The sequence below is a fragment of the Podarcis filfolensis genome, assembly GCF_964270895.1.
Source record: "Podarcis filfolensis genome assembly, chromosome: 14".
Lineage (NCBI taxonomy): Eukaryota > Metazoa > Chordata > Lepidosauria > Squamata > Lacertidae > Podarcis > Podarcis filfolensis.
Genome location: NC_139616.1, coordinates 36,451,954 through 36,474,750, shown reverse-complemented (window position 1 = coordinate 36,474,750; position 22,797 = coordinate 36,451,954). Strand labels below are relative to the sequence as shown.

The 22,797-nt window shown below is 43.9% G+C and overlaps 1 protein-coding gene and 2 long non-coding RNA genes across 4 annotated transcripts; 1 reads left to right on the top strand and 2 right to left on the bottom strand.

The window, feature by feature from the left end:
* Window positions 1–222: 222 nt before the first annotated feature.
* Window positions 223–9,023, bottom strand: LOC310749089. Its single transcript, XR_014541479.1, has 3 exons — window positions 8,886–9,023; window positions 4,993–5,030; window positions 223–1,161 (listed from the first exon to the last, which is right to left on the bottom strand). It is a non-coding gene; the product is annotated as an uncharacterized lncRNA (long non-coding RNA).
* LOC310749088 lies at window positions 8,891–12,255 on the top strand. Its single transcript, XR_014541478.1, has 2 exons — window positions 8,891–11,210; window positions 11,463–12,255. It is a non-coding gene; the product is annotated as an uncharacterized lncRNA (long non-coding RNA).
* LOC310749084 (UPF0488 protein C8orf33 homolog) lies at window positions 12,216–22,589 on the bottom strand. Of its 2 annotated transcripts, none has more exons than XM_083585494.1 (9): window positions 22,103–22,589; window positions 20,574–20,634; window positions 19,909–19,999; window positions 19,139–19,276; window positions 17,646–18,164; window positions 16,837–16,973; window positions 15,716–15,803; window positions 13,789–13,935; window positions 12,216–13,080 (listed from the first exon to the last, which is right to left on the bottom strand). In XM_083585494.1, the coding sequence occupies exons 2-9, from the start codon at window positions 20,580–20,582 to the stop codon at window positions 12,866–12,868; spliced, it is 1,344 nt and encodes a 447-aa protein (XP_083441620.1). In that variant the 5' UTR covers window positions 20,583–20,634; window positions 22,103–22,589; the 3' UTR covers window positions 12,216–12,865. The 2 variants fall into 2 exon arrangements, with proteins under 2 accessions (XP_083441620.1, XP_083441619.1); XM_083585493.1 differs by having other exon boundaries at window positions 22,137–22,587.
* Window positions 22,590–22,797: the final 208 nt, after the last annotated feature.

The window sequence follows — 22,797 nt, the reverse complement described above, 5'->3', positions numbered from 1 at the left end:
CGGAGTTATTTTAGCAAACATAGCAACTCCAAGACAAAGAAAGAAAACTCTGGGAGCTAAATGGATGAGGAAGACACACTGATAGATAGTATGGTCTGGACCAGCTTGTACAAATACCTCCAGCTCAGGCTTTGTGTAACTTATACTAGGATAGCTCAGATAAATAGGAACATAACTGGCCCCAAAGCAGCTTGTACAAAAATTTTGAGTCAAACACAACTATCTGCTTACTGCAGAAGCTTTATTTGGTTCAGGAAGGAACTGCTGCTGGGGGGGGGGGTTTCAAAGGGTTGCACAGGGGACAGCAGAGAACCTGACTGGCCTCGTACAAAACTGCTGAACTGCAGGGCTTGTCATGCCACACGAGGATTTAAAAATGAAAAATGAAAACACCCAGCTACGCACACACAGAGCATATTCATTATTTGGTAGCATCTTCCAAGCCAGGGACATGTAAACTTTTCAGCCGGAGGGTCGTATTCCCTTCTGAGCAAGGGGAGGGGAGTACTACTGGCAGGCAGGGCCAGAAGCAAAAATTGGTGGAGCAACAGATGTAAACTTTTACACATGCTTCCACACCCTGCTTCTAGCCATCATCAGAGTTCAAGGATGCATATCCAGCCAGGTGAAAACAACCAGGTGAGGGGCAAGGCCTGAGAAGAGAAAGTGTTTGGAGAATCCCAATGGACAGGAGGGTTGCATTTGCCTCCCATCCCCAGGCATGAAGTTCACCCCCATTCTGAAGATTATTTTTTTCTATCTCTTTCTTTCTCTCGCACACACTTTCCAGTAACAGTTTGAGAGTCACAGGGACACAGTAGGAACGAACCTCTATGTCTAGGGGGTTTCCAGGGAACCATATTGTTGTGAGCACAGGTGGGACAGAGTTTAAGCCTGCAGCTATAAAAACCACCTAGGCGGGAAAGAGGAATTTGTTCAGCAAGGTCAGGGAACAGTGAGGGCACTTAACAGCCTCAGGAGCAGCATATTTGCCTTTAGTGAATAACCTAACAGTTAGGTCAAAATCACAGTTTCTGTTAGAGGAAGTGGGAAGAGCAAAGAAACATCCTGTTGTTTTCCTTTCTTTGAAAGCCTCTTCCTTCTGGAGAAGGTGTGTGAGATTTGCTTCAAGCGTCTACCAGCGCACAGTGGGAACCGAACCTGTTGAGAAACAAGGAGAACATTCAGTCAGGAGGGAGAGGAATGGAGGACACAAAGCTGCAGCTGGAGCAGAAGGTAGCAGCTAAATTGCTGATGGGGACAGATGGACAGCAGCACACAGCACCACTGCTGAAATACGTGTACCGAAGAAATGAACCTATGCTGCCAATTCTTGTAATAGACCAATATAAAGTAAGCAGCACATAAGCGGCACACAAAACGCTACCAAACCATTCTACATTCTAAATGGTACACTGCCTTGGTATGATACGATATGGAAATATAGAAACACTTTTATAAACAACACAAACACCTATTTCCTTAGAGGATCACTTGGATCACCTGAAAAGCAAGGCCCGGATTGGCCAGTTGTTAGTGGCAGTCCAATTAAGAACGGGACAGCTAGTGTCACTTCTAGGTGGGGGCTGCCTGAAGGCAGACTGAGCCCAGTGAGGCAGTGCTCTGTTCATCTTAATAAGCCAGTCTCCACTAGCTGGGTCTGACTCCCTCATGACCTGCTTTTAAGCAGGCATTTAATAGAGTGATGTCCCAGCAGATGCTTTGTAATTAAGGCTTTTTGCTCCTGTGATAACAACAACTAGAAAAGGCTCCCTTCTCTCCTCCTATAAGCCAGAACTGGGCATACAGAATGTACATGCTTGCCCAGTTGGGTCTCGATTAGCTCCAAATATATTCTGGCTTGGGGTGTCTAGGGTCTTCGGCAGGGGTCTTTTCTCTACCGCGATAGATCCTTTAGTTGGTGACTGCACCTAAGACCTACATGCCAGCCGTGTTCTTTACCACTCTACAAGATCTCCCTTGTCTCCCACAATGGCTGTAGTTGCACACAAACCATAGTTTAGTGTGATGTGCACAAGCTGGAATGACAACTAGGTAGACCTAGCCTCCTGTATTCCCGCCTTCCTTCTTCCTGTGTCGCACCAGTGAAGGATTCAGGAAGCTTTTCCCATGTTGTCTGGATCTACAAACTGTGGTTGCACATTAAACCAACTTTAATCAATGTTTTCTAAAGTTAGCTTTTTTAACTCACCACAATTCCCCATGGGGCAATCTGTGCTTAACAAAAATAGAAGTGAAACCTTCTAAGCTTCCCCCAAAAGACAGAAGCAGAGAGGGGATGCACGCACTCCCCAAGGACTTGATTTGGGCTTGTTTCAGCTTATTCATAAATATATGTGTATACCACAATTTCATTTTTAAAAAAAAACACCAAAGCAATTTACAGCAATCTTTCATAAACAATAAAAACCAATAAAACAGAAAAAAAACAGATAACCAACTAACAGTTGCGGAAGGTGTTTAGCTTAATTGTCTGCATAAGCCTGGTGTCAAATAAAACCTTTCAGCAAATGTTTAAAGGTCAATATGAAAGACACCTGCTGAATCTCTATTGGAAGAGCATTTCCTAGGGCTACATCAGGAAAGAAAAAGAAAAAAAGATGGGGGGAGGGGTAGAAGAGGCAAAGTATCTTACTAGGTGGGGAGCTGGGTCCCCCAAGTTGTTGTGTCCAAATCTGAGACATATCAGTGGCCTCAAAACTATCAGCCAGTATGTAATCACATTTCTAAAAAGTTGGTCTATGCAGCCTGGCGTAATGATAAGGGGAAGGGGAAGAATCAGATGAATTGTCAAAACTGCATATAAAATGTGTTTATTAAGGTAATTTCACACTAAAATGCTGGTGAATTTTCATGAGGATTAAAAAAAAAAATTAAACACAAATTACTGCAAAATGTGGAGAACTGAATTCTATGGGATAACCAGCCTGATATAACCAACATGCAAATTTAAGTTTAATACATGAAGGGGTTAAGACCATAGAGTAAGCTGTCCTGCCAGGCTTAGCTCACCTTGGGACGGACTAGATCAGGCATAGGACAACTTCGGCCCTCCAGATGTTTTGGAACTACAATTCCCATCAACCCTAGCTAACAGGACCAGTGGTCAGGGATGATGGGACTTGTAGTCTCAAAACATCTGGAGGGCCGGAGTTTGCCTAAAGCCTTTGTTTCTCTCTCAGTCTACTCTATGAACTCAGCATGTGAAGAGGCTAAGCTGCCCCTATCGAGTTCCTATACCACTAATTTAGGAACTTTCACCATTTTGCAACTCAGCCAAGTTTTACTGCTTGTGCAACTTTTCTGACTGATGTATGGAAAAGCACATGAATCTGACCTTTGGAGAGTTTTAAGTAAACCATTTATAACTTACCAAACATGTGGTCCTTTTCTCTGCTAGGAGAAGAAGGGAGTTTTGGAATTCAGAAGGGCATATTTTAAAGGTCTAATAGCCTATATTTCCACGTTTGCTGCATATTTTGTGATTTTAAATCTCTGCTGGGGTTCTCTCACCAAACAGTACTTGTCCCAAACCCGGATCTTTGCATCCAGGAAGTCTCCTTTCTATATCCCTATTTTTTCCTTGAACCAACAAATTCAAGTCTGACAAAATTAGAAACTGAGAGAACTAAAAGTTACTGATCCTTTCATCCTTAGAACCAACTCAGTTTATGGTTAAGTGTAAAGCTGTATCCATAAGAGCCACATACCAAGTATTTAAAAAAATATTTTTTTCATCAAGGGCTTTTTTTGTGTAACAAAACAGATAAACAGGGAAAGGTACATCTATTGTCTCAACTTTCAATTCTTGGTCTTTTCCAGTTTGTTTACATTTAGTGAGAGACACTTTTGCCATGGGCTTCTTGCAGTTGGGGGAGGGGGGGAGAGAGATGGGGGTATTGTTCTTTCGTTCTGTTGCCTACTGTTAGTGTAGGGGTTTGTGTTTGCATCACATGGGTAGGTCCTTTGCTTATGCATTTGTTTATTTTTATTGATAATGCGAGATATCGGGGGGGGGTGTTCCTGAACTTTGTTGGTTGCGTTCAGTTGATTGCAGTGTAAGCAACACAGCAAGTTGAGCAGAGGAGGACTTATAAAAGATGTGTGTATGTGTGTGCCGCTGACTTAAGGAGTTCATATTTTATGATGTGGTGTTTCCCCCCCCCACACACACACTTGCTTTTCACGGTAAGACGTCCAAATCCTTGATGGCTGTTGTGTTGGCACCTCACTCAATGTTTGTTAAAGTAAAGGTAAAGGGACCCCTGACCATTAGGTCCAGTCGTGGCCGACTCTGGGGTTGCGGCGCTCATCTCGCTCTATAGGCCAAGGGAGCCAGCGTTTGTCTGCAGACAGCTTCCGGGTCATGTGGCCAGCATGACTAAGCTGCTTCTGGCGAACCAGAGCAGCGCATGGAAACGCCGTTTAGCTTCCTGCCAGAGCGGTACCTATTTATCTACTTGCACTTTGGCGTGCTTTCGAACTGCTGGGTTGGCAGGAGCAGGGACCGAGCAACGGGAGCTCACCCCATCGTGGGGATTCGAACCGCCGACCTTCTGATCGGCAAGTCCTAGGCTCTGTGGTTTAACCCACAGCGCCACCCGCGTCCCTTCAATGTTTGTTAGAAGGGAACAAAGAAGTGAAAGGCAAGAGAGATGCTTTCAACAGGTTCCATAGTACATATTTTGCACACACAAGAGTTGGTGCCTCTAGACTCCACTATTTCACAAGGAGAAGTCAAATGTATACCAGAAATTAAGGTTTGCGCAATTAAAGTGCTTTCTCGCCCTAGTGCAACAAACCCACTTTGTGGAGCGGGAAATATTTTTTGCTGCTAGGAAAGTGATGGGGAAATGCGCTGAAAAACGCAACAAATGATTCAATGGAAAGATGCCCCACAAGCAAATCAGGTTGGATACTCAACAAACAGGTCAGAACAGCAGCCCCAAATGAAAGTCAGAACATACTCGCCATATGCTGCTGTCTAAAATTCACCAGTCATTTCAGACCTGCAAAGGAAAACAAGAACAGGTTATTTTGCACTACCCTAGGGTAGTGGGCTGTATGTGCATGCATGTATGGTAAAGGTAAAGGACCCCTGGATGGTGAAGTCCAGTCAGACTTGACTATGGGGTGTGGCGCTCATCTTGCTTCAGGCAGAGGATGGATGTACTTAGCCATTGCCTCATTGTGGTTAAGTTCACTATGCAGTGGGTGATGTCAAAACCATGCGAGATACTAAAAAGACAGGGAGACCACAGGCAGGTGGTAAACCACATTTTCAAAATGTTTCTCAGCTGCCAAATGCATAGCAACAGAATTAGCTTGACCTATTTTGATTCAAGGCTCAAAAAGTATTTATAAAGCGCCATGCCAAATATCACATCCGATCGCAACAGGGTAGTCCAGCGTTCCTGCGAAAGGTTAACTGTAATTCAATGCTGCAGGGCGTGAACTGCACCTTTCAAAGACCCTGGGAAAATTGAGAACTCAATAGGTTTTCTTTGCAGACCAGGGAAACATATATTGGCTTCTTATTCACCTGGATTTAACGGAGTCTAAGCATCTTGCATTTTATATAGTGTTGCAACTCACTTTGAGACATTGTGTGTGTAAAATGCTGAATAAAACAAACATATAAATCCCAGTCAGCTAGTTTTGCCCTTTTCCAGCATATTCCAATCCATTCCTCCAACCCCACCCCAATTTGCAGGGTTCTTCCCCCCCCCCCCGCCGAATATCTGCGCACTCAATGAATATTGAGTCAGTGATCACAGTGATTCACCCCACAATTTTTTTGTTTTTACTTCTGCAAATGTTTCTCTTGTGCAATGGGCTATGTAAGCAACAGCCCCTCACAGCTGAAGCCTAGAAATTGAGGGGAAACATTGACTTCTCGTTCCTGTAATTCTTGGGCAAAGGATCCCATCTCTGCAAACATCCCCCCCCCCCCCGCCCTCGGCAAGGATGTATCATCTGACAGATGAGGTAATCATTAGGCATGGAAAACACTGTAAGACTTTACGGGAAAGAAAATAGACACAAGCTTGCAAAACAAGATGCACAAATAGAAGCATGGAAAAAGTCCAGGGGACTCCACCCAAATTAAGTAGAAAGAGCACAGATATCTGCTGGGGCATACTCAACAAGAAATAAGGCATTTTGCTAAAATAAATGAGTTTCAGCATTCTGATTCCTTGCTGTGCTTTTCCTTCAAATAAGAGAAAGAAGAAACCCTAAAAAGAACACTCTTAAAAACTCTAGATTAAACATACATTTATACTGGGCGCCAGTGTGTCCAAAGTGAATTCTTAGGGGCTTAGGAATTATGGAAACAACCCAGAAAGGATGACCAGAATTATTAGCCCCATATTGCAGAGTGGGAGAGGAAAAGTTGGAGGAAAGAGGTTGTAGTCTAAGGCTGCATTCACACAGAAGTTTATTACTTTTTCCACAACATTTTCCTGTTAATTTTCCTATTATAATTTGAGCTTTCACATGATGCAAATGCCACTTCCAGAAATACAGCAGAATATAGTGCAAGTTTAGTGCTTATTTCACGTTACATAGGTAAAGGTAAAGGTAAAGGGACCCCTGACCATTAGGTCCAGTCGTGGCCGACTCTGGGGTTGCGGCGCTCATCTCGCTTTATTGGCCAAGGGAGCTGGCGTACAGCTTCCGGGTCATGTGGCCAGCATGACTAAGCCACTTCTGGCGAACCAGAGCAGCGCACAGAAATGCAGTTTACCTTCCCGCCAGAGCGGTACCTATTTATCTACTTGCACTTTGATGTGCTTTCGAACTGCTAGGTTGGCAGGAGCAGGGACCAAGCAACGGGAGCTCACCCAATTGCGGGGATTCGAACCGCCAACCTTCTGATCGGCAAGTCCTAGGCTCTGTGGTTTAACCCACAGAACCACCTGTGTCCCTTCACGTTACATACTTGCATCCAAATAAAATCCATTTGCAAATAACGTGGAAATGTGTGGGATAAGTGTGAATTTCAAAGGATGGCTGTTTCAGCAACTCCAGCTGGGAAAGTCGTCTGCCCAAAAGAGCTGCTGTCAGCCAGTGTCGGCAATAATGAACTAGATGGACCAGTGATCTAATTCAGTACATAGACAGCTTTCTATGTACTTTTATTTATATATGTTCAGTATACTTAAATGAACCTGACATTTATTTGATCAGATTTATCGGCACTGAGTTTGTTGAATTTTTTTGCCATCTAAAGGTCTTAAATGTCAGCTTGAAATACACTCCTGAAGTGACCAGAGTGAAAGGAAAAACAGGATGCATTTAGTTATTATTATTAGTTGTTAAAAGTACATCCCGCCTTTCATCTGAATATCACAGGGCAGTTAGCAGGAACATTTCATCAGGAGCTTCTTATTGGGGGTTGAGAAAAACTGTCCCCATCCTGAAGAAACTCTTGTTGACCAAGCTACTGGAAGGGGTGGGGAGCACAGCTGTGCTGGCTGAGGTTGATGGGAATTGTAGTTCAAAGGATTTAGAGGGCATCACGCTGAGGAAGAGGAGGGCTATATCATGTGGGCTATATCATATTTTTGTTCTGAGACATAGCTTGGCTTTTAGAGAGAGAAGTGACACCTGAAACCATTTACTGGAGCTAAAACTGGACTTGAAAAGCTCACTCAGCAAATTAAGTAGACACAGAAATGCAAACTTATGATTCTAATGCTGCCAAGTCATGGGGTGGACGAAAATCAATAATTTTTTTTTCTATTTTTTAATGACATTTCAATTGGAGGTGTTTTTTTGAACAGAGAATTTATATTAAATAATAACCTGGTTTATTTTAAACAGCATTATTGTAAACAGCTCAGTGTTACAGTTACTCTCTAAACCAAATCAGTCAGTGGCCTCTACCAGATATTTCAGTTAAAGGAGGCTTTTCTATCTGTGTTAATTGAAAAAAAAAGAACACAATTTGATCATCCCTCCAATAAGAATATCTACATCCTACTTTATTTATTGGTTTTGGAACTGCACCTTTGTTTAGGAAATATATGAAGAACATTATCAGTCTGAAAACCAACCAATCGGTATAAATCAATGATTTAAATCAGCCTTCCCTCCCCCCCCCTTGATAGTGTAAGCCATGATTTAAATCAATCTAGCCCACCAAGTCATAATACGCTTTATTTCAAATGTAAACTAAATGCAGCCTAAGAGTAAGTGTAAATGTCAATGGCAGAGAGTTTAGTGTGCTAAGCTGGGAGCTTGGAAGCCAGGGTTTGCTCAGCCATGAAGCCTACTGTGTGACTTTGGGCCAATCACTGTCTCTCAGCCCAACCTACCTCACAGGGCTGTTGTGAGGATAAAAAGTGTACGTGTGTTAGTCAGGCTAACAACATTTCTGGTGTAGTTAAACCAGGTTTGAGGTAACTGATCTGTGTCAAGTGATCCTGTGATCACCCCCCACGCCCTAAGGGCCTACTGGTTGAATTCCTTGGTCAGGCTGAAACCGATACTAGGGGTATTGATTCCATACAGCCCAACACTATACAGTGGTACCTCGGGTTACATACGCTTCAGGTTACAGACGCTTCAGGTTACAGACTCCGCTAACCCAGAAATAGTACCTCAGGTTAAGAACTTTGCTTCAGGATGAGAACAGAAATCGTGCAGCGGCAGCGCGGCGGCAGCAGGAGGCCCCATTAGCTCAAGTGGTGCTTCAGGTTAAGAACAGTTTCAGGTTAAGAACAGACCTCCAGAATGAATTAAGTTCTTAACCTGAGGTACCACTGTACCCTCTGTATCCAGGGCACAGCCATTGCAGCCCAAAGGCTTCATATTGTTGGGGCACATCTCAACATAATTTCTGGGCCTTTGTACAGTACCTGAATTCTCCTCTGACTCAGCTGAGGCTGGGATTCTCCTAGCTCCTTTCCTGCTGGGTCTTTCTGATGGGCAGAGGTGTTGTGCTCATGATGGGGTTCCCTCCTCCGTGCATCAGCATGCAACAAGATGCTGGTTAGTCGCTTCAGGGATGCTTCCATCTCCTCCTCACTGCACTCCATACGACTTCCAGAACTGCTAGAGTAGGATGAGGTTGAAGCAGAGGCGCTTGGCGTCTCTGTCTCTTTCCTGATTTCATCATCGGGCTTCTGCTTCATCAAAATAACGATGATGGCAAACAGAACCATACACAAATAGACAACCCAGACTTCATCCATCTCAGTTATCGGGTACCAGGAGCAGTAGATACTTTAGGTATTGCCACGGTAGACCTAAACTAGTGCTGGGTATGGCAGATGTTTTACGTACTTCAAATGGTACCGTTTTCAGGGTCCAGACAAACCAAAGCACTTATTTCAGTGAGAAGCAGTAAAACCCAGCCCGGAAATTAGTATTCTGGAACATTTAATTTAGAACTCTTAAAAAAACATTTCCTTCATGCTAAATGTCATTCAGCAGTTGATAGCAGAAGCAAAGCTATTATTTTGAGCACAGGTGAAATATAAGAATTACTTTTGTTTCTGAACAGAGGCTTTGTTTCAGAATTAAAGACCAGTTTTCTCACAGTTTGTTAATTTGCCAAAGTCACTTCTCTATATCTTCTTTCAAAACTCAGTCACTTTTGCTGCAGAAAAATGTTAGTGATTTTGAATACTGTCCTTGAAATTTACTGAACATTTCATTGTTGTTGGGTGTTTTGTAATGCAACAATTTTAAAATGAGCTCATGTTATGTGTTAGGGTTTTTTGCCATCTAAAGAGCTAAGATTAAAGTAAAAAATACTTTTCACTCAACTCAGGTTATCTCCTAGTAATTAAAGGATCACATCAAAAATGCCTTTGTTCTTTTTGGACTACTTTTAAATCAAGAGACAAAAACCAGCACTCAATGTGCTTGCTCCAAAATGTCTTTTTTTAAAAAAAAAAAAATCTAAATGTTAAAGTAAGAATTATTTGTAGATTCCCCTTCCCTCAGTTTGTAAATAGCACCGATAGTTACGGAACGTAAAGGGGTGAATTTCTCTCTCTTGAGCAGGCAGTCTGGAAGAATATTTGATGGTCCTGGGAGTTAGGAGCTAGTCCTCTTCCGAAGCTTTGCTCTGCATGGCTACTGAAGACAAGATTGCCCTTTCTAAACTCTCATTACATCCTTGCCTTCCTTTCAGATCCACCACCTAGCTATCATAGACAAGGGACCAATCAACGCTCACCAGCCCCACCCCAACCTTTAACCAATCCCAGAACAGGGATCGTGAATATAATTCCATTTCCTTACAGGGAAGTTGGGCCAAAGGGCCAATAGTGGAAATGGTGAGCCAAAATGTGAATGGAGAAGCCTTGGCTGATGATCCTGTTTTCTTCATATATCTTCCAGGCAAGGTCTGAGCGAAGCTGGAATTGTGTGGCATCATCCCTGCCAGGAGTTATTTTGTTACAGATGAAAATGCCAATGTTAAGAGGAACAGAAAAATTGGACTACCTAGGCACCTCTTACACCCCTCAGCATTTCAGCATTTTTTAAATGGCTTGTTCTTAAGACAGTGTCTCCTTATGAATGGAGAAGCAAGTGGTGGCCTTGCCTGTCCCGGGTGGTAGTAGTAGACATTGTTGGCAGAAGAAGACATAGCCCATTCGTATCTGAATGTCTCCATCTAAATGGAAATCTCCAGGATTTGATCGTAATACGGATCAAATCTCTCATAACAGTAGAACTCAGGGACATCAAATGAAGCTGAATGTTGGAAGACTAGGATAGACAAAAGAAATTACTTTTCCTACATACTGCATAGTTTAAAGTTTAAATTATGGAATCTGCTTCCACAAGATGCTAGTCCTACCCAGTGTAGACCCATGGAAAATAACAGATGTGACTTAGATCCATTAATTTCAATACGCCTACTCTGAGCCTATTAGATACAACCCGTTTTAAATAAGTAAAACTTGAATGCCTGAAATGAAAACAAATTTCACAAGAATAATGAAGAAAAAAAGAAAGAGAAAAGAGACGGGCAAGATCTGGAAATTCATTTATTTTGTCTCTGATTTAAGGCATCCATCTGTTCACTAGATCATTTGCTCCTGTTCTTGCCTAGGTGCAAAAGAGATTGGCTTTCTTTCTTTTTTACTTGACATATTCACACAAGTAGGCAATTTGCATTGCATAGGTGTGAGGAAGCCTCTCATGATATCTCATGTTACGGAGCCAGTGTGGTGTAGTGGTTAAGAGCGGTAGTCTCGTAATCTGGTGAACCGGGTTCGTGTCTCCTCTCCTCCACATGCAGCTGCTGGGTGACCTTGGGCAAGTCACACTTCTTTGAAGTCTCTCAACCCCACTCACCTCACAGAGTGTTTGTTGTGGGGGAGGAAGGGAAAGGAGATTGTTAGCCGCTTTGAGACTCCTGAAGGGGAGTGAAAGACGGGATATCAAGTCCAAACTCTTCTTCTTCTCTTCTTCAACAGCTGATGTCACCATGGGAAATGTCTGATCTCCCAACAAGGCAGCCATCCAGGCTTGACTGTACCCACAATGCTTGGCAAATTTCATCAGGCAATTGTTTCGATATCAGCTATTCAGTGCCAAGTGACCAGTCTGAGCAGCTGCACAGGTTCAGGGCTTTGCAGATATGCATTTGCGTATGTGTGAGAATTGACAATTGCCAGCTGTGATGCCTTTTCATAGCAGATGGATATGCAGGAATCAGCAGGTAATAATGGTAATGCCATGAAAATCTATTTTGTTGTGCTGATTTCTGAAGATTCAGCTGCTCTTGAAGCCAAAAGAACAAGGTAGGCTATTGTCTGTGGACAGCTGGCAATCACATTCACTACAGTAACTAAGGAAACATATATTAATTTTATAGCAAAATGCTTCTATCTCCCAAATGATCTGCTATAAATATGAATGTATTGTTAGTCGCTGTAAAATATATGTGTTTAGCGATTAACTGCATCGTACCATGATCCAGTGAAAACTTATCTGTCCTGTACAGAGTTTTGAACAGGGGGGTCACACCAACAGCATACATTTAAAGCACACGGCTTCCCCCAAAGAATCCTGGTTACTGTAGTTTATGAAGAATGCTGGAAAATGTGGCTTTGTGAGGGGTAAACTACAGTTCCCAGAATTCTTTGGGGGAAGCAATATGCTTTAAATGTGGTTTGAATGAATGGTGTACATGTGACCTCTCTCCCACACAAACTCTAAATGTAAATAATGGAGGATTCAATTATTTTATTTCATAAAATTTATATATCACTCAATTGAAAAAATAACCCAAAAACCTCAAAGTGGTTTAATTACAAGGTGTAAAGTAATTCTGATGGCATAAATGCTGTTGTATTTTTACAGTCCATCTTTGGCTAGGCATTCTTTTGCTCCCTTGCTGATTACCTCTTTCCTGCCACCTCTAAATTATACCTGCTATTTTACTAGATTTCCACCAAGATTTAAAAAGAAAAAGACACCCACTCTGGCTGCATGCATGCCATACATTTAAAGTAGATTGTAAGCACATGGCTTCCCCCAAAGAATCCTGGGAGATGTAGTTTGTTCAGAATGCTAGGAATTGTACAACTCCCAGAATCCTTGGGGGCAAGGCATGTGTCTGCAATGTTTTATTAAGCTACCACTTATTTCATGGGGGCCTGTACAGATTACACCAGACCCCTCTTTCTTCTCCCCCTAAGGCACTTCCATTAGGCTTTTCAGGCTACTCAACAACATACCTGGTTCCATTTTTTGCAACCTTTCTGCAAGTAAGTTTTTGGCTTGCTTGTTTCTTTGGTTTTTCAAAACGCAAACTTTGCCCAAGTTTCCAACACCCAGGTGAAAGAAACCTGTTAAAAGTATTCAACAGGCTTCCTTAGAAAAAATTGAAGCAGAATTCCTCTTGGGAAGATGTGAGTGCAAAAGAGCACGTCTCAGCTGCCCCAGTAGAAGCTGTCTGCGTAGAAGACGGAATAAAGGATCCTGCAGGTCTCTGGTCTCTCCTGGCCATGACTGAGGACTTCCTGAAAACCCGGCTGCTCTTCCTGCAAGCATCTTCAGTCACTTCTGCAATACGAGCTGCTTTCGAGGCTTGGAGATAGAAAAAACCACTGTTAAAATCTCTTAATTGCATCACACATCTCAGTGAGTCTGTCTACTTTCTCATCCTGAACATTTTTGCTTGCAAAGGCATCTTTTAAAAGGTGAGACTGAGCTGAAAGTAACTGATCGCGTTTGGGGAACCTGCTACCTTTTACATCTGGGACACAGCCCTCCAAATGCTCCTCCCTAGAAAAAGGGAACAGAAATAACTCTGCTTTCGTCTGTTTCAGGCAGACAATTGACCACATTGGCTGTGGCTGGTGGAAGTTGCAGTCCAATAGCACCTGGAGAGCACGACTTTGGCTATTTCTGGTGTAGACAATACTGAGAAAGACCAACCAGCTTAAAGCAGCTTCCTATGTTCCCAAGCACCAGCTACAACTTGGTTGCAGCAAGAACAACTGAAACTTAGGCACACAACTCCTTTGGGTAGGACAGAATTTACAGCATCGGCATCTAGGCAAGGGTTCAGCAGTTATCTGCAATCTCTTGTCAATCCTTTACTCACTTACCTGGGCTTAAGCCCCACTGAATTCCAAGCAGACATGCAAAGACTGAAAGCTGGAGACTGCTCTGTGCAGTTGTATTCTGCCTACCACCCCCAATATTAGCCCCAGTCAGAAAAAGCCCCTAATATGCTATCGCTGTGGCTCAAAACTCTGTCCCCAAATTCTCAGCCATGCTCCGCTTCCTTACCTGCTTGCATGAGCTTCAGCTGCTTCTGTTTTTCCTCTGCAATTTTTTTTCTGTAATCGCCAAATAGGGCGCGCATCAACTGGCGCTTCTTTGCCAGCACCGCCTTCTCGCTGCGCAGAGTCTTGATGGCCCGGAGTGCCTCATCCACTGACCCAAAGAAATTACATTTTTATTACTACTTACTACTTCTCTTATTTTTTGTGGTTTTCATTCTCATCACAAGAAGGGGCCCTGTCACAAAATGTTACAGTGTGGACTGCGGGGGGTGGGAGATAGCACAGTCGGTAGAGCATGAAACCTTTAATCTCAGGTTTATGGGTGAGATTCCTGCAGTGCAGGAAGTTGGACTACATGTTCCTTGTGGTCCCTTCCAGCTCTATGATTCTATGATGATGGACTGTTCTAGCTCAGGGTGCTGGTGAGCCGGCCGCACCCTCTTCTAAGCTACAGTGGTACCTCGGGTTAAGAACTTAATTCGTTCCGGAGGTCCATTCTTAACCTGAAACTGTTCTTAACCTGAAGCACCACTTTAGCTAATGGGGCCTCCTGCTGCTGCCGCGCCTCCGGAGCACAATTTCTGTTCTCATCCTGAAGCAAAGTTCTTAACCTGAGGTACTATTTCTGGGTTAGCGGAGTCTGCAACCTGAAGTGTCACTCTGTAACATGAAGCGTCTGTAACCCAAGGTATCACTGTACCTCGGTTTAAGAACAGCCCTGTTTATGAACTATTCGGTTTACAAACTCCACAAAACTTGAAGTAGTGTCCCGGTTTGCGAACTTTACCTCAGTCTAAGAACGGAAGCCAAATGGTGGAAGGGCACTGGCGGTGGGAGGCCTCATTAGGGAAAGCACGCCTCAGTTTAAGAACGGTTTTGGTTTAAGAACGGATTTCCAGAACGGATTAAGTTCATAAACTAAGGTACAACTGTACTCCGTTCCATCTCTCTCTCTCTCTCTCTCTCTCTCTCTCTCTCTCTCTCTCTCTCCCCCCGCCCCTGGTTTTTCACCTCATCCACCCATCAACCAATTGGTATTCTGAGCATGCTCAGTCTTTGTTGGGCTCTTTTTCTCTGCTAAAGATTTTTTATTTTTCTGTTCCCCCAAGACTGTTGGCACCTCCCTCATGTACCTGGATGACGTCATTTTTTACACATAAGAATCCACACACACATAAGAACATAAAAAGAGCCCTGCAGGATCAGGTCAGTGGCCAATGTAGTCCAGTATCCTCTGCTCACAGTGACCCACCAGATGCCCATGGGAAGCCTCAAACCAGGGCTTCCCATGGGCATACTCAGGCAATTAGTATATAGGATTATGAAATGTGCACAACACTCATCAGCAAAAGCTCTCAGGTAAAGGTAAAGGTAAAGGGACCCCTGACTGTTAGGTCCAGACACGGACGACTCTGGGGTTGCGCGTTCATCTCGCACTATAGGCCGAGGGAGCCGGCATTTGTCCGCAGACAGATTCCGGGTCATGTGGCCAGCATGACTAAGCCGCTTCTGGAGAACTAGAGCAGCGCATGGAAACGCTGTTTTACCTTCCCGCCAGAGCGTTACCTATTTATCTACTTGCACTTGACGTGCTTTTGAACTGCTAGGTGGGCAGGAGTTGGGACTGAACAACGGGAGCTCACCCCATCGCGGGGATTCGAACTGCCGACCTTCCGATTGGAAAGCCCTAGGCTCTGTGGTTTAGACCACAGCACCACCCATGTCCCTTTTAAAAGCTCTCAGAGCAGCCAACAAATCATAAAACAGAATTAAAGCATTAAAAACAACAACACACACACACATTTGCAGACCAAAATAAATGAATGTAGCAGAACAAGGACTTCCTCCCTGGGGGTGGGGGAGGGGGTCCACATAGGAGAGAGACTCTATTTAGTCCCCCCAACTCAGTCTTCCCCAGCAAGTGGACTCACCCTGCTTGGGAGTTGATTTCCGAGTCTTCAGGCCAAGCTCCAGCTGCTCAATGCACCAGTCCACCTCCCTCTTCATCAGTTCATCTGACTGTTGCAATAAAATTGGGGGTGGGACATAGGATAAAAGGGAGAATCAATTAAGACTAGCTGGGCAAGTACCTCCCTTGCAACTGGCTTCCCTCTAGGTTTCAATTGGAGAGGCAATGGATTCCTCTTTCAAGGAGTACAAAAAGGGAGGAGCGGAGAGACGTTTGGTTTCCAGGCAGGACATTTTAAAAGGCAACCACAAGATTATTATTTTTAGAAATTAAAATGACCTTAGAGATCATCAGCCCAACCCTTTGCTCAAAGCAGGAACTGCAGTATGGGATGCAACTACAGCAACTCTGAAAGGCGGCTGCCCAGTCTCTGCTTAAATACACCCAGCTAAGGAGGACCCACCACCTCTCGAGGCAGCCTGCTCCGCTGTCAAATGGCTCTTAAGCACAGGATGTTTCTCCCATTTTTTCTCTCAGCAATGGTGGCAACTTGACCCTCTCTCCCCATTCAAACTGGTGTGCTGATAAATATGTTTCTAATGGGGGACTTAAAGGCTTACCCTTCTGAGATCTCAATTCTAAACAGGGTGACACTCTGCCCTTAAAATTTTGCTGCCACCAGGATAAAGCATGAAAATTCACCTACACATAAGTGCTCGCTTCCCCCCTCCCTGAAAGGAAGAACATTTGTAAGAACTTTCTGAGTTTGTGTTTTTCCTCCACCCTTCCTTTTCCTTTTGTTTTATGTCTTTCAGATTATACAGTTGAGAACAGGGACTATCTTATTATTGCTATTAAAAGTCACTCTAGGGTTCTTTTTCAGTTGAAGAGTAGAAGACTAAGAAGAAGAAGAAGAAGAACAAGAAGAAGAAGAAGAAGAAGAAGAAGAACTGCTATTATTGCCATTATTGCTATTATTATTATTATTCCCTGCCCATCTGACTGGGTTACCCCTTAAGTAACAATACTTAAATAAAATAAATGACTACCATGCTGTCAACTGGAGCTATGGGTGGCAGAATTTTGGAAATATTTATACAAAGATTTAGCCACATTCCTTCTGACCACAAGGTATTCACATACCTGACACATGTCAGTTTGGTCAAGTCTACCTTCTCCACAAGGTCTGTGATCTCCATTTACATTGCCACCATGCATTCCTTTTAAAGGCGGTTGTTTCTTTTTCTTTTTCCTATTGGAAGATCCACCCACCTTTGTTCCTAGGGAAAAAATGAATAATTATTATTTGTTCACCTGTCTTTTAAATCAATCAAACCAATGTAACTGTATAAAGGTAAAGGGACCCCTGACCATTAGGTCCAGTCGTGGCCGACTCTGGGGTTGCGGCGCTCATCTTGCTTTATTGGCCGAGGGAGCCGGCGTACAGCTTCCGGGTCATGTGGCCAGCATGACTAAGCTGCTTCTGGCAAACCAGAGCAGCGCACAGAAACACCGTTTACCTTCCCGCCAGAGCAGTCCCTATTTATCTACTTGCACTTTGACGTGCTTTCGAATTGCTAGGTTGGCAGGAGCAGGGACTGAGCAACGGGAGCTCACCCCGTCGCAGGGATTCGAACCGCCGACCTTCAAGTCCTAGGCTCTGTGGTTTAACCCACAGCGCCACCCGCGTCCCTATGTAACTGTATACATAAGTCTTATAGGAAAGGTTCCCACAGGCAGAGAAAAAAGGGCCCTTTACTGCATGAGATTCTTACTGCAACAATGCAATAAGTTCCATATTACCCTGAGCAATGGAAATAGAAGGACTTATAAATGTAAGAACATTTGTTAAAAGGAGCATCGCCTGGGACCAATTCTCTACTCACTGTAGGCAAGCAGGCATACATCCATTTCAGAAACCTAATTAAAACTTGCAGTTACAGTCTCCATACCTGCTTGGGCAGCTTCTGATTTAGAAACCTCTTGCACGGTGCCTTCATCTCTTCTACCTCCATTGCCCTTCGCAGCTGATTTATTGGGTTTTGAAAAAGTCGCACTCTCTGGCATGGTCTCTGTGGCATTTTGGGATGTGGAGTCTACCTCTGTGGCTGCTTCTATCACAGCTTCAGAGCCTGGATCTGCGGCAGCAGATGGAAGAGGAGGAACGTCTGGTATGACAAAGTTGAAAGCAAACTCGGGCTTCCCTGTTCCAATATCCAGTGTCCCAGAGAGACTGCTACCAGTGGACTGCTCTCCAGAGTCATCCACTTCATGTGCTTCTCTCGCAGTTCCACCAATTTCTTCTGAGGTTCCCTTGGAAATAACAAAGTCAAACTGAAAGCTGTTGTCTGATGGTGCAAACCATGATGCTGGTGTTGCAGAAGGGTGGTTAGCTTGCTTCCTGTACGCCACGCTGCTTGAACTGAGGGTATCTCCCGGCTGTATCTGCACAGTGTTCTCGGGCTTCACAGCTACAGGAGAAGGAACAGAAGGGTTAGTGTTTTCACTATGGCTTTTCCAGGGAATTGGTCATTTGCTTGCACTTCTGGCCACATCTGACGAGAAGATGAGACACAACTAGATACTGGTCTGTATTTGCTGATGGCAGCAACATGCAGCCTGAGGCTTTTGGCAACAGCAGCAACAAGCAGTTCCAGCCTTACAGGCAAGGGTGTGAGATTAACGATGTTTGAAATCTTGTCAAAACTACAGCTCTCATTGGCCTTGCTTCATACCCTCCAGTGTTTTTGCCTGGCTGGGCTGCGTCCTTGAACTCTGATAAGCCTCTTGCTTGCTTGGGCATAGGATAGAGAGGGATTTCTGAGTGTGACATTAGTACTACTTAAAGGTAATTTATATTTTTTGCCCCACCTACTTTTTCCTCTGACCCCACCCACCCACCACTGGCATGGGCCCCCAAAAGGTTGCCCAGAAGGAATTTCACTTCATTTCATTTTTAATTTGTATATCACCTTTCTATATTACTGCACACAAGGCAGTTTACAAACTGAAGAACCTCCGGGTATAGGTCGGTATATAAATTCAATAATTAAAACTGTAATAATAAAATAAATAAATAAGAAGATCACACACCTTATAACAATATGATCCAATACAAAAATAACTTTAAAATAAGCAACTTATATAAAATAAAGTAATATTCAATAATCCATTAGAATATAGCACACAATAAAATTTAATATCAGCAAATAATAATTAAACAGAAATTCACCCTTAACAATTACAATAAATACGTTCTAAACTGTAATCAATAAAAATAACAGCAAGTCACAGTGCATAAAATAACACAATACAAATTGAGAAGCAAAGACACACGATTTATAGTTTTATATTTAAAATTGTGGCCCTTGGACTGATAAAGGTCCTGAACTCGGAAGAAGTAGCATTGCTGAGTGATGCTTGACAGCACAGCTTTCCACCTCACCTGCTTTTGCTGCCCTCTGCCTCTCCTCTGCCATCTTGAGCCGGTAGTCCCCAAAGACATGATGCATCACCTGCCGCTTTTTCACAAGAGGAGACTTGCTCGAGCGCAGCACCCCAAGGATGCGCCGTGTCTCCTCTACTGCTCACAAGAAGTGGAAGAAAAAACAAACAGCTCACGACGATAACTCTGCTTTTAACTTGATGCTCTTACAAAAGTACTTGACAATCCACAGGTAATCTCAGTAGCCCCTACAAGCACGCAGCAAGGTAACTCTGTAGTACTTCTCCCCTCTCTACACATGCTGTTTAACATGCACTCATTTCATTTTTTTAAAAAAGGGAAAGGAAAAGAGAAGAAACATTGCACTACAAAGATGCTGGGTGATTATCAATATATCTTTGAAGTTCAAGTCAGTGTCATCAAAATGGCACAAGGTGTCTGAAGTCTGAATGGCTCAAGAGGGATGGTATAAACAGGCTTGGGGAAACCCTAAGGTTTTCAGTACAGTACATAAAAACAAAACAAAAAAATACAGAAAAAACCCTAAGGGTAGGGGCAGGGAACAAGCCAATGAGACCTAAGCAAGCTCAGTGGGCATGGAATGGTGGCTGGCAGCGCAATGGAGTGGCTGGTGGGAGACCGTGACACAGTAATTTGATTTGAGCTCAAATGGGGCAGGCTAGCAGCCTAACAGCAGCACTCCACACCACAATGTTTTGTGGCTGATCCTACTGGTTTAGGGTGAAGCCAGTGACCTTGAGGCAACACACCTTGCTTTGGAGTTGGGTTGAGGTGCAGGAGGCCGGTCTCCAGTTGAGAGATGCACCATTCCAGTTCCTCCTGGTATGTTGGTTTGGGAGCCTGGATCAATGGAAAGATAACAGAGATGGCATAAGGGCTGCTACTTAAAAGAGGTGTGTGTCCCTCCCTCCCTCTCTTTCTACATACTGAGAAACCCAGATGCTTTTAATGCTATCCCTCTGTTAGTACCAGAATTGGATGGAACCCAGGCAATTTTTCAATGGGAAACTCTATAATATTTGGTGACTGTGCCTCCTCTCTTCCACCACAGTAAAGCACAACTCCAAGGGGTTTGGGGGAATGTGGGATTTCTTTCTTATGCTTACTTATTCACACATACACAACCACTGTATTAAACCCATTTGTTTTAAATTGCAATTTAGTGTGACTTGTGAACCAGAGCTCTCTCTCGACATAGACATGTCCAAAGTCCAGAAAGATAAGAAAAAATGTCATCTGAAACTGGAGGGCTGGTCTCTGTATTTTGTTTTGGATGTGAAGATGAAGTTATAAAACACCTTGCAGCACTGTGACATGACTTGCTGTGCTTGCTAAAATTCCTTTGTTTGTGGCTTTTATAGCTGAACAGGAGCAAAAGACCCAGCAAACAGAGAAAGGCCCACACACTCCTTACCTCTTCCATTAGGATAGTTGGCAATCCAGGCTTGTGTACAAGTCCTTATATCATCATTCACCTAGAAGCACAAAATTACAGATCAACATTCCAGAACATTAGAAATTTACAGTGCAATCCTATACATATTTACTCAAGGGTAAGCCCCATCGAGTTCAAGGGGGCTTACTCCTCGAAAAATATGTGTGTATGGTTGCAACCCTAGGCTGGGGAAGGGGCTGCAGCTCAGTGGCAGGGCATCTGCTTTGCATACAGAATGTCGTAGGTTCAATCCCAAGCATCTCCAAGTAGGGCTGAGAAAGACTCTAATCTGAAATCCTGGAGAGCCACTGCCAAGCAGTGCAGGCAATATTGACCTAGATGGAATGATAGTCTGATTCAGTAGAAAGCAGATTCCTGTGCTCCTATGACCACTGAATACAATGGGACTTACATGTGAGTAAACATGTTTTCCGTGCAGATGACTCCAGGTCCACAGTATCTCCAGCTGCAAATAAGGAGCTGAGGCTGAGAAAAAGTGGCTTGCCTGAGGCTACCTATAATAACCTGATAAGTAGCTTCCTATCTATCCACCAAGGGACGGGGGTGGCGCTGTGGGTTAAACTACAGAGCCTAGGACTTGCCGATCAGAAGGTTGGCGGTTCGAATCCCCGCGATGGGGTGAGCTCCCGTTGCTCGGTCCCTGCTCCTGCCAACCTAGCAGTTCGAAAGCACATCAAAGTGCAAGTAGATAAATGGGTACCGCTCCGGCGGGAAGGTAAACAGTGTTTCCGTGCGCTGCTCTGGTTCGCCAGAAGCGGCTTAGTCATGCTGGCCACATGACCCGGAAGCTGTACACTGGCTCCCTCAGCCAATAAAGCAAGATGAGCGCCGCAACCCCAGAGTCGGTCACGACTGGACCTAATGGTCAGGGGTCCCTTTACCTTTTTATTTGTCCACCTAGCCCAGGTAGCAGGCTGTTGGAAAGACCCTCTCTGCTTAGAGACCCTAGGGAGCAGCTATAAGTCAGGGTAGAGACTATGCTGGGCTAATTCACAAACATTCTGACTGGGCCTAAGTGAGAGTCCTTCCTAGGCAGGTGGCCTTAGGCAAGTCCCTATCTCTCAGCCTCAGTCTTCAATCTGCAAAATGGGAACCATAAAACCAGTTTCAGGGTTCTTAGTGAAGCACCGAGAACCCTACATGAATGCTAAATGTTGCTCTTTTGGAGGGGTGTGTGTGCACTGACATACACTTAGAATAAAGGAAGAAGGTGCCTCTGGGCACATGTTCAGCCCAATAAATTGTTTTCCCCACAAGAACTGAGCTCACAACCCTTTCACGCACAAACACACCCTAGCTTTATTCGTTTCAGCAGCTTAATTAGGACGACACACACCCCACCGCCAGAAAAACTTGCTGTTTGTTGTTGCTCTTGTTAAATGGTTAGCAAATTCCTGGTCACTCTATGGCAAGGAACCTAGAGTTCTACCAGTAGGTCTCCCATCTATTTTAAGACCATCTATTTTAAGACCATCTTGCTCGCTCACCAAATGCCCCCCTTCCTGTGCCAGCCTCACAAACCTGAGCAAACTGGACTCTCTTTCAAGTTGTTATGTGGATATTCCTGCAGCTCTTCACTCCTTAATTGGCAGCTCAAGCTCTGCCATGCAAATAAGCGAGGCGGACCATGTCCGAGGCCGAACCTCTTCCCCGTCAACTAACTTTCTCTGCCTTCAGTTCCGCCGTGAAGTCGTTCCGGCTATGCAACTAGCCTTGAAACTGAAGCGGTAGCTTTCGATTGCTGCAAATCTCTTGCTCATGAATCGTCCACAAAGTATACCACACTTTAAGATGTTTTTAACCCCCACATTTGGGTTCATTCTTCTTCTTTTTTTACTCAATGCTAACAGCTTAATCTACTCAATCATTTCTACTCAACTCAAGTGTAATTCCGATTGAGCCCAATGGGGTTTCTTCCCAGAGTTGAATTGGTATAGGATTGCAATCCTAACCTCTTTAAAAAAAAAAGTTGTGGAAGAGGCGATGATAATAATCTCCACGGGGACATTTATTAACCGCAAGTGCCCTCTGCCGGGAAAAACAGAAAAGCGCGGTCACTGATCAAACTACTGTATTTCGATCATCTTAATGATTGGTATCCTTTTAGTCAACGCAGAACTGTTAACTGGTTTTAATAAAAAGGCCCCTCTCGTTCTGAAAACAGTCGTGACTAACAGCTGGA